The sequence below is a fragment of the Thunnus albacares genome, chromosome 5 (assembly GCF_914725855.1).
Source record: "Thunnus albacares chromosome 5, fThuAlb1.1, whole genome shotgun sequence".
In the NCBI taxonomy this organism is placed as follows: domain Eukaryota; kingdom Metazoa; phylum Chordata; class Actinopteri; order Scombriformes; family Scombridae; genus Thunnus; species Thunnus albacares.
In genome coordinates, this window is record NC_058110.1 from 2,436,678 (window position 1) to 2,448,940 (window position 12,263).

General features: G+C 37.3%; 1 protein-coding gene across 5 annotated transcripts in view; it reads right to left on the reverse strand.

Annotated features, from left to right (window-relative positions):
* plch2a (phospholipase C, eta 2a) overlaps positions 1 to 12,263 on the reverse strand; it is a 218,964-nt gene that overhangs the window by 37,626 nt on the left and 169,075 nt on the right. For all 5 annotated transcript variants that reach the window (XM_044352228.1, XM_044352226.1, XM_044352231.1 and 2 more), the window contains 2 exons: positions 5,625 to 5,795; positions 1,309 to 1,402 (listed from right to left, as the gene is read on the reverse strand). In XM_044352228.1, coding sequence (XP_044208163.1) covers positions 1,309 to 1,402; positions 5,625 to 5,795 — 265 coding nt within the window. The remainder of the gene's footprint in view (positions 1 to 1,308; positions 1,403 to 5,624; positions 5,796 to 12,263) is intronic.

Genomic DNA, 12,263 nt, shown 5'->3' on the forward strand with positions numbered 1-12,263 from the left:
TTTTTCTTCTGATCGGTGCCTAAAATCTTACATTTTTCACACATCTCTTAAATCATAGATGTGTAAACTGTTAAGTAAATTAAACGTATCACAAACCTCCCACTAAGGCACTAGTAGGTGGAATAGCATTTATTTTCACGCCAAAACATCAGCCTCAGATATCCGGTTCTACTGTATGTGTTCAAGAACTGCAGCAGTAGGCAGAGATGAAATATGCACAATGCTAGGACTCTTCAGCACCAGGAGCAAGCACTGCTTCATATTTCCAGCCAAGCCTTTTGCATAATAGTATTATTAGGGCCAGTGATTTCTTGGATTAAGCTGTAGTCTTTAAAAAGTTGTCAGGTGCATTGGAGGAAAGTGCAACTTGAAAACAATGAGAAAAACTCTGGCACACTGTCTCTCTTATTGCTGGAATATTAGTTCACAGCGTTTATGTCTGTCCGACCTTCGTGAGGTATATGAATATCTGCAGGAGTTTTTCTCATTGTATTTGGATTGTAAAAGGACCAGAAACTCCCACACACTGTTGATCACTTGTATTAACTTTATTGACAACATTTTGGTCCTCAGTCCTTCATAAGGCAAAATTCAAATGTTGTTAATAAAGTGAGTACAAGTGATCGACAGTGTTAGCACTGTATATTTTCCATCTCTTCTAACTCAATACCTCAGTGCAGTATTTACTGATTTTTACTGAGTATTTTTATAAGACTCTTTCAAGACAGAAACTGGAGAAACAGGTGTGTATTTTGTGTTATATGTTTTATAAGCAATAAAGAAAGACTGGCATTACTCTATTGTAATATACCAACAAACAATCAATACCAACGAGGCACTATGATGGACTCTGTTACTATTGTTTGCATCTATATATTACAGTCTGTATTGTTTTCAATTCTTAAAAAATAGAAAAAAATGTAAGACCCTGTAGCAATGAACACACTAATTGTAAGTTGCATTGAAAAAAGTCAAATGAGTGAAATAAAATGTCCTAGTAAATAAAGCTGATTCTTCAAAGCATCATCGATCAATCTTGTGAATTCCCGCAGACACCTTGAACAGATACACAGCAAAGCAAAAGCTTCACCAAGTTGATTGAACTGATGTTCTCCATGTGGACAACATGCAAGAAAAACACTTTCATCAATACAAGTCACACTGTGATTCAGTACTAAAAGGAAATTCTTTGAATAGCAGTGCACATAAAGAAAGTATTTATTATGTAGATAGCCAAGATGGAGTACTTCCTTTTCAATTTCACTAGAAGAGTTTAGTTCCAAACACAGAAGCTTGAAGTGCACTTACCGTCAATACCCAAAACCCCTTGCTTCTGGTTCTCAGAGCACGGCTCAAATTTGTTGATAATCTCCAGGCAATGGTCTTTGGTGACTTTGGTCATCTACAAAGTACAGAAATACATGTCAAACAACCTAAAAACTTATTTACTCTGTATGCTAAAATCTAAGAATAATAAATAATGTATTCTTTGTTAAGAAAATTCAACATTAAGGAGAATTATTGAGAAGTGGCTGATAATCCAGTCATGAGAGCTTCCTATGTGTCATGTTTCATTCAGTCCCAGTTGCAGGATCCAACTGTCTGTCTGGTTGCTGCTCTTTAAAGCCGCCTGATTGGTCAATCAGATTCCCATCTGTGTTGATCATTTAAAGGGGGGTATGTTTCAAAGGGGTGGATTTCACAGGACTGTTACTGTGTTCATGACAGCTACAGCCATTTGAGAGGTTGTAGCTAGGTATAGCCTGGTGAGGCATCATTTCCACAGGCTTATTTCCATTTTAGAAAATATTTTCCACCCCGCTTCTACAGTAATGAGTAGGGTGAGTGTCCAAAATTGTGTTAAATGGGGTATGTTTGCTACCAAGCCACCATAATCCAAATGAGAAAATGCTGCGTGGAGAGTAAATCCAGACATACTCAGCAGAGGTTAACCCATCTCCATCGTTAATGGACTGAGCAGCAGACAGTGCTCTGCTAACTGGCACACTTACACACCCAGTACTAGAAAGGATTTGCTGAATTTGAGTACAATAATTTGAAAAAGAGAAGGGCATGAACTCATCATATTAATATACAGTTTTTATTTATAGCATTTTGTTATACATTATGCAGATAATAAATAACGTAAAATGTTTGTATATATTTTGTTACAATCTTTATATACCCCTGAAAATCTAGAATTGAACAAAGTCTTGGACAAAATTAATTTTTGATCAGATAGTGGCGCTAGATGAAAAGTCAGGAGATCAAAGAGGATCATCAAAAGCATTAGTATAGATCATCTGGGAACCATGAATGTCCGTACTAAATTTTGTTGAGATATATCACAGCATATGAGAAAACTTTGTGATTAGGATATAACCTCTAGAGACCCTGAATATCTGTGGTCAAGGTCATGGCAATGGTTTAATATTACCATGCTGTGTTTTTGTGACTGAAGCTGAAAATCAAAATTACCAGAAATTGCCAAATAACAGGCTTTATTTACCTAAACCAGAGAAAATAAAGGTCTGTATTAGAAACAGGCCTTTATTCTTATTTCCGCTGTTCCCCGGTTGATGAAAACTCAAACCTCCCTCCATGTTTACCTGTTGTCTTGATAAATTTAGCATAATCCATCAGTACAACAACAGAGTCGTGTCATACTCACTACTCCCCTGCTTTCACTTTTTCTTCATTTACTGAAACACTGTTTCCATTGACTAATTATTTCCAGTTGCTTCTACTTTGCCATTTCTTGGATCTCTGTTAAGCTTCTGTCAATGAAAAACACTACCTACATGTTATTTCACATTAAAACTGGCACAATCCTTCCCTTTCCCGGCAGGAAGAGTTGATTTCATAGACCTTCATAATGATTAAAGAAACTGTAAAATAGAAGCAACTTGAAATAATTATTGAATAAAACAAATATTTCAGTTAAAAACTGAAACTCAGTGCAGCAGATTGGTAAGTAAAACTGATTTGTAGTACATTAGAGTGCAAGTAATTACACCCTCCATTAAGGCTCTTTGATCAATTCATGTTTGTGCAATTATGGTATCTATCTGTAAGTCTAAGAGTAGATGTATACCCATAAAATGAAATTTGATATTCAGTAGAGTGTGTTGATTAATAACACATGTATGTTCATATATTCCTTTTCCACTAATATGGAAAGATGATAAAGCATAATGATCAATCTAATTGTGTTTCCATAAGTCTTTGTACAAATGTGGTCCAACAAACTTCATTTTATTCTCTTCACTTCTGAAACCAAACATACAGCTTGGGGAACATGGTTTGGTTTGGACTGCATGGGAACAGATAGAGACCATTGTTTTCCATTAACACATTTCAATCTTTTCTCAGTTCCTGGAGAAACCCAGTAAGTCCAACAGTTAACAGAAACACTCAGACAGACACGTGGACACACAAACTGGAGTCTTTCACATAATCTTAGTTCTTATTTGAATCACAAAGAGACAGATCAGACCAACAAAGGCTGTAGTTAATGATACCGGCAGAGACACCTTTTCTGCCTTTTGGCATCATTTCAAACATATTGCCTCACAAAACTGCTTCCACTATTCTCCAGTAACAAGAGGAGGGGAACCATCGCATCCACAGCGCCAGAACTAAACCCTGAGTATAATTGGAGAAAAATACACCACATCTGAGTGGAGCTGACATCTTACTATCCAAACAGAGCCTTCTCTTTTAAAAAATGATTGCCAGAGTGCGAATTAGCTGAAGGAAAACACACTGGGTGTTTAAAGAAAAACAAGCACTTATGCTCATTAGCTCATTTTTCTTTTTCAGGCAATGGTATCATTAGCGAGGAGATGTGTTTATTGTGAAAACCCTTAACAACAAACAAGTGTTGTGAGGGTACTAATGCTGATGCCCCTTTAAGGCCCTCACTCCCCACACTGAGCACCACTTCAGGGGCACAATGGCCAGTAGGTTACGCTTTTGACTTCCAACCTGACAGAAGCTAAACAAGGAGCCTTATGGGTATTTAGTATTTTAAATGGCAGAACAACCACAAACTTCTACCTGACTTTCTTTTCTCTATCTTTATTTTCTTCTACCCATGAAGGGCTTTGAATTTTGATTGACTCAGTTTGCAACCTTTGTTGAAGGCCTTGAACACTAAACGGCCACTGATTGGCTACTGCTGGATTGGTAAAATGTGATGATTGACACATTAATATTCATTTTCATATGAGCATAATGTCAGATTTTTCCTGAAAATAAGAACCCTTCTAAAGAGCAACTATTCTGTTGCCTAAATATATATGAGAGAAGAATATGTGCAAAAGTTGCACTTTGACAAAGACTATGAATTCATAAAAAGTCAAGATTTAAAAAAAAAAAAAAAAATTATATACAGTTCTATTTCAACATTCACAATACCTAAAAATGTAATGGTAACTTTATAGTTTATCACCAGAACAAGATGATTAGCCTAGCTTAGCATAAAGACCAGAAACTGCTAGTTTGGCTCTGTCCAAAGTTTCAAAAAATCTTCCTAACAACTCCTCTAAAGCTCACACACATGTTGTATCTCATTGATTTATTCCATATACAGACAGAAATCATGTAAAACAACCGTTTGTGTTATTAAGAGGAGTTCCTTGCTGAAACCATTTCTTGACAAACAACAGTTTATCCATCTGGCAAGCACTTCTGCACAGTGTGTCCCACTATGGCTTGGGTTGCCAGATTTTGTCAGTGGCCACAACCTCAGTGTAATGATAAGACTCCAGGACAATACTCCTGCACGTAACTTCCTCTAAATCCACAAATTAGATAATTAGAAAATATTACATTTCTGTTTGTGCAAAGATTAAAAAGATATGATACAACATGTCAATTAGTAAGCTTCAGAGGTGTTGTAAGAGCCAAGCTAGCTTTTCCCCCCCGCTTCCAGTCTTTATGCTAAGCTAGGTTAACAATATCCTTCTCTGTACTTACAGTAACACACATACGTGAGATTGGTATACACATCATACATATCTTTAAAATATGCTAGCAACAGTCTGGTATAAAACGCCATGCGCGGGCTGTAGTCGTCTTTAAAATCATGTATTATAGACAGTTTGAGTGTGAGATGAACTGTAGTTTTTTACAGATTTGCAGCTGACCTGCTGCTCACTGTTTAGCTGTGTGTGCTAGAGCTACGTTCCCTTGCTCTACTTATAGATTGTGTTTTAAAATAGCTCCAGGCCAGTAACTATTGACTCTTAGTGTCCCACTTGGCCAGTGATCCAACTAAACTATTTCTTCATTGTAAAATGTAGCAAAAATGTGTTATTAGCGAATGTTTCCTTTGTAATAATCAATCATACATGATTGATTAAAAATATATGGAGGTTGCGCTACATAGAGATGTTAATATTACAGTATGGGCGCTGTTCACTATAGTAGTTGTTATCTGAGTGTTGTCTCTACAGCTTTATTCACTAAATTTAGTCAGTTTTCAGACTGTCCTGGCATTCCTGTTACTTCTATCTGACCTATTCTATTGAGGGCTAACAATATCAATTTGTTCTCGCAAGATATTGACACATCTGCACTACTACTAGTCTGCAAGTTTTAAATGCAACCTGAATGCGTACCTTCTGCTCAGTCTCCAGGAAGCGGGCCAGGTCGGTTGTGTCGAGGTGGTCTTTGTGGTTGCTGTAGGTGAGCATGAGAAGGTACAGGTCCCTGCGGGTCGACATCATCTTGTAGAAAGAGCAGAACTCTTCGAAGCCCAGCGTTCCCTGGTTGTCGTCTGTGTCCGCCTCCTACACACCAGGTACAAGGAACAGCTTTAGCTTCCAGGTATGTATTAGGGATGGGCATTTCAAGCAAAAAATACTATTTAATATATACTGGGAACTATTCGACCATTCTTTGAGGATTCACCCCCACATTCACGCAAACACACACACTCCAGTTTTGTGGTAATAGATTTTCTTGATTGGACTGTAAACTCAAGCTCAACAAATGCCATCAAACTTCAAAAACCCTCGCCTTTGACAAAGCTGATCGGAAGCATGTCTTTAGCCATCATCCTTGAGATAAGGGCCGTTGTTTGCTATGCACGTCTACCATCAAACTTACTTATCTGGTGACAAAGCTAGCCATTAATTGCTGCTGCTGGGGTGTTTCACTCTCATCAACTATGATGTGCATAGTTGTTGTAGAGTTATGATATGGCAGCTCTACTTAGCAGAGTTCGCACTGCACATTTTCATTTATTTTTATCGAAGTATCGAGTTCCTCACAAAACTTTTTGTCAGCTGTAGTAGTCTTTGCATGTTTTTCCTCTTTGTACAGTAGCATCTTATCATGACCTATCCCTAGTAAGTATTTTGTTGGACATTTTTTTGCCTGTGCAGTAATGAGAGGGAAAGAGATGGGAAATGACACACAACAAAATTTACCCAATCGGATTAGAGCAGCTTTGAAAAATAATTTGTGTCAGACATGGTTTTTCCACCAAAGAGTTACTAAGTTAGAAATTCTTAAAATTGCATTCATTGAAAAACTTTTGCTATATCAAAATAGAATTCCATTTGCAGAGAGCTGGATGGACGAGTCCGTTGATAAAAGGCTATGGTTGTAGAACTTTCTATCAGCAACAGGTTAACAAGAGCACTGCAGTGGGTGACGCTATGACCCATGTAATCCTTATTTCAGTTTAGTGAGGCAGTCTCATCTGCGACCAGCTCCATCTGCCAAGCAAGACTGGAGTCAGCCACACACTGTGGGGCAATGACGTGTGTGCTAGCTGGAGCTTGGCCTCTGAGCAGCTCAGCATATACACACTGGGCTTAGAACAGCATGACTGAGTTTCTCCTTCCACTGCTTGTGAATATTAGATTTTACAGGCTTATTATTTGACTGTATCAGATGTCTAACTGAACAAATCATTTCAGTGTGGTGTTGGGAATACTTTAATAAAGAGGTTAATATAAAAATGTCTGAATTGCAATTTAATTTTGCTTCTTCATGCTTTTGGGAATAAACATATCCCATGGATGATCCCACAAGTGCAGAGCCGCCCACCTTCCCACAGTTAAAAGAATTTCAGTACCAGAAATTGAGGCTTTCACAACCAGCAGTTTAAGTTTAAATCACTCTGGGGGCTGCAATGTTTTTGAGATGTCTTACGCATTCAGTTAACATTTTGACTTGAGGGTGGTGCTACTGTTACAGGATGAATTAATCACTAAACTTAGCAATTTGCCCCATAAGACCTCAGTAAGCTTCAAACAAAGTTGTTATTTAATTGTCCGACCACGACTGAAACCTCTTCCCGTTGAAATAGAGAGCTGAAGTCACGATGTAACGTCCGGGCTAGCCTCCGTTCCACTAGCTTCTGTAGCTCAATGCAATCTCTCATTCAGCATTTCATTTTACATCATACATAGTGGAGGGGATGCATCAATACCAATTCAATGTACCTGACTGCAACATCTATAGAAAGAAATTGGCAGGTTTATCCAGTTTTACATTGACCTTTCATGTGGACATTTGTGCACAGTGCAAACATCAGTATTGGAGTGCAATGGCAACTCCAATGAGTGTGAGGGTGTAGCGGAGATGGTACTGCTGAACCCATCAGTCCACTCTGCTTACCGGGGAAAAAGTTAACTCAAAACTTGCAGCACTAACACATTCAGCCTCCTAACTGTCATCACCATGTTTTTTGCTGATATCAGACTCGGGTGTTGGTTTTGCGTACATGTCACTTACTGGTCGAGGTTGTGATGGAGTAACACACAAGTGAAAGGCACAGATGCATACAAACAGTATTACTCATACATCAAGTTATTCAAGCACTGTATTGTTGTGAGGCTGCAGTCATACACATTCATTTTGCTGTTATCTTTTAGAGCTGACGATAAGCATCAATGATGACAAACTGATAAGGTTAAAACATATGAAAAGACATCAGCCGTTAACCTGCATCATTATTCATTCTCTGAGGTGAAGGAACTCTTTTCAAAAGCAATCCTCTTATTCGGAACACATCTTAGCCCCTGGTGGATGATACAAAGCAGTGGAAGCACAGCTAAAGCCTTTTATTGGACAGAAAACATCAATCTAGCCTTATTCATTCCCATTCATTATGTATGAACCAGGGCACTTAAGTTGTTAGCAGGCTTGTGCTTGGCGTTTTAGCTCGACTGCTAATATGGATTATATCATCAGTTAGAACTGCAGCTTCCTCTTCCTACAAAGCTCTCTGCTACAGGTACATCTGCAAGTCTCTGTTGTAATAAATCATTGAACAAAACCTCTGCTAGGGAAGTCTGCCTCTTTGCTCTCATTTAGAAGTGTAGTAATACCTCCTGTTATCACATCCAGCCAGCTTCCTGTGACTCATGTGCACCAGCATCATACTGCACCTCCGCTCTGTCAACAAAGTCTAAGAATGATCTTCAGGCCACTTAATACACAACTCATGACTGTGGGACTTTTGTTAGAACGTGTGTTTGGTGATAAATTGGTGGAGACACATTTTGCCGATTTACTTTCTGATTAGGACGGGATGTCAGGATGACGTTCAGCGATCCTGATGGAGCATAAAACTCTTCCAGTTGAATTGTGTGATATACAATGAGCAATGACACAAAAACATTGCAGTTAAAAATAATAACAGTCAAAGGAACTATCTGCATACACAACTTTAGAAAAGAGCTCAACTGCAGGTCTATGACAGTACTGTGGTCAAAAATATACAATCATCAAGCTTTAAATGATGTTACTGAGCCACTAAAGGCAGGTGAAGTAAAAAGAGACTCGAGTTTTACTCTCATAGCTCCATGTATTGGTTCTATCAGTCATGATAACACTGTGCTCTCCAAAGTAACTGCTGAGATCTCAGAACCCGGCGACATCGGTAAAGAAAGTAAATATCCAACATATGTTAGCAATCTCCGGTGATGTCACCATATTGTGAAATCTCAGCTGGTACTTAAGTAAGTACAAGGTTGTCATAACCTTCAGAACGGATGGTCAGAGCTTAGAAAATAAAACTTCAATTGTAATAAGTAACAGCTGTTCTCTTTAAAAAGGGTCAGTTCACCCAAATTACATAAAAAACTAATTTTCTCATTTACTTCTAATAGTTTCCAGCCATTATGATCATTTTGGTTTCATTCGTGTTTTGAGATATCTTGACTTCTACTACACCTCAATACACTAGAGGTAAAAATCTTTTCAGAATCAGTGAGTCTCTTTTCCTCTGAATAAGCCACAGAACACTGTTTCTTTTATGGGGACTGTTTCTTTGGTTAAACCAAGGTTCAATAAGGACTGAACACAACATTTTTAAACCTTTTCTTTTGTTAAACGTACTTGAGCATGAAAGTTCATTTTTGACCTCGCGATCAGTATGAGTGAGACAAATCTCAACTCAAGATCCACTTAGAAGCATTTACTTAGAAGGAGCTTTCTGGTGCCTGTCACTGTCTTCATCAGCAATTGCAATTGCTGAAGAGGTTGCTTGGCAACCTGGTAAATGCTGCATTTTTGTTTGTTTGCCTTTGTTCTGATTTTTGTTGTCTTTTTTATTCATTTTTTGTGATTTGGGTGAACCGAACCAGATTTGTAAAAACTGCTGAATAACTCAGCAGGTTCACCTTGGTTTTCTACTGAGCACGGTTCTAAAACAACAATGATGTAGTCTTCCTGTCTGGCTTCGCCCACAGTAAATCACATCAGTTGGGCGTGTGCGGGCTGATGTGTGTCTACTTGGCTTTCCATCAAAATAAAACGCCTGGAGGAGTTGCTCTCCGACTGCCCAGACGCTCGTTAAAAAGCAGTGGAAATTAAGTCTAAATGAGATTTTTTTTCATGTGGAAAATGTAGACAAGGCCTTTGTGTAGGTGGAAGTATTTTAGGTTGAATTAATTATTACACGCTATATTATTCACTGGACAGTGCAAACTGGAGTCATTTTGTTCCGATTGAGATAACTCATATGACTGTATTAAATTATCTAGTGGCCAGTCACACTGTGGCCAAAATGCAGATTAGTCACTAACAGCTGAGAGGTTCGGCTTTCTGCTCTGCTTCTATTTTCAGTTTGTTATTGTAAGTCTGTTTTTTTTAATGGAGTGATGGAGAGACAAGGCCTCCTGGTGCAGACAAAGGACATCATAACTGACTAAAACTAAATATATAATGAAAATATATAATGAACACAAATTTAATGTAAAATGTATATTCTCCTCACCATATGATCATCATCATTACTGAGAACAGAGCAGCTTCTACACTTCAGAAGCACAGTGGAAACCTCTTATAGTGATCATGTCTGTCCAGGTCTAATTGATCACTGTAAGAGTAGGACTATTATAATTGATTTTTTTTCTTTATTTCTCATGCAGATTACCATCTAATTGACATTTATATATTTATTACATGAATATATATGTAATGAAACAGACAGCTTTGCTATTTACTGAATTTTATTGTCTGTTTCAAAATACAGTACAGCTGTTTCAAACACTTGATGTGTCGCTGCTGCATCTAGTCGGCTCGTTTTTGGCAGTTTGTCATAAGCTTCAAGGAGACTACGTTTTCCACTGAGAGAAAATGACTTTTTTTCCCATCATGATTTCAATGTGCACGCAGCACCAGCCTCAGATAACCATCTGGAAGAAGATGTGTTACCGCAAGGCGATAATGATGCTGCAGCCGCTACTGTAAGTAGCGTAAGTTGGTGAATACACCTTCAAACACTTGTGGTACCAAACCTTACAGAAAAGTGAGAGTGTTTTAAGCGAAGAATAAGAAAATGTTCCTGCATGAAGTGACAGAATTTACAAGAAGTGGTGAGATATTGGCACTACATCAAGAAGAAGGTGGATAACTGAGGTGCATCTTTGAGCAGAGCTGACCATCAAGAGATCCAGTATTCTATAACAACTGTTTAAGTTGACATTGAATTTTAACTGAACTTCCATGAACTCTCCTTTCATCTTTGGTCTAGTAGAATGAATAGGAGCACCTCTACTAAAGGAAAACCTTGAGGTTGTGTTGTATTCTCACTATATTCAACACTATAACCAATATACACTTAAACCTATTTTATACAGTAGTTTATATCATCTATATGCACTATCATTTGCAATTAGTAGTCAAGTGCAGTCAACCTTTCTACTGGAAACTGTGAAATACTAGTTTAGTAAAATAAAAATGGCATTGATTTTGTAAGTATGGATGATGCACAAAGATTGAGTTGGCTGTTGACATATGAAACATATAGACTAGCCAGAGAAAGCCTGGGGGAAGAGAAAAAAAAGCCTTTTATTGGAATAAGCTGTAGAAATGTAACATTTCTTCTCTGTAAACAGATGATTTGGAATCTTTTAGGTTTTTTGTTTGTGTGTTTTTTTCTTCTCTCTTTTGTAAATGTGTAAAGTGTAAGTGTGTGTAAATGACCAGATGATGCATCTTTTGTAAAATAGCAGTGTCCCAGTGTTTAGCATGATACAGAAATATAATAAAACTATAATGTAGAGAATATCACTCTGCACTTTGATGTCCAGTGTATATTCAATATATTTTATAGTTAAAAGGTTTTAATCTCTATTCTCAGTTTTTATTTTGTCATTCCATATTATTTGGCTTCTTCTGTTGTATTTTGCCACGTCCAACCTCATTTATTTTTGTGATTTATGTGACTTGGCTGCTGTGACACTGCAATTTCCCTTTGGGATTAATAAATGACTCCAACTATTCATCTTGAATCTGTATCTATGTTTTGCTAAGATGCAACTATTTTGACAAGTTTTGCCTCATTATTAAAAATCTGTCTAAACATGTATCCTACACTGTAAAAATGAAGGCTTAGTGAAAAAAGAACAGTTTCTGCAAAGATGTAAACAAAGAATGAAGATCTTTTGAACTGATTCATAAAAGTTAAAATGTGTTTGGTTGTTACTGATACTATTAGTGGTAAAAAAGCTTGTATATTATTCAGTAAATATAGGTCAGACTAATATTAATACCAGTTATTTCATCTATTGGACTTCAATATGTAGAGCTTTACTTATTTATTTAGTCAGTTAAATAAAAGGCATGTCATTCAAATGTTACCAACTAATTCTGTTACAGCACAGATATTCAGTTCCTATTTGCCCTGGAGTTTGTATTGTATCATATATATATATATATATATATATATATATATATATATATAGTTGTACAAAATATATGAAACATCTCTCAGTATGACAGAACTGCATTTTACA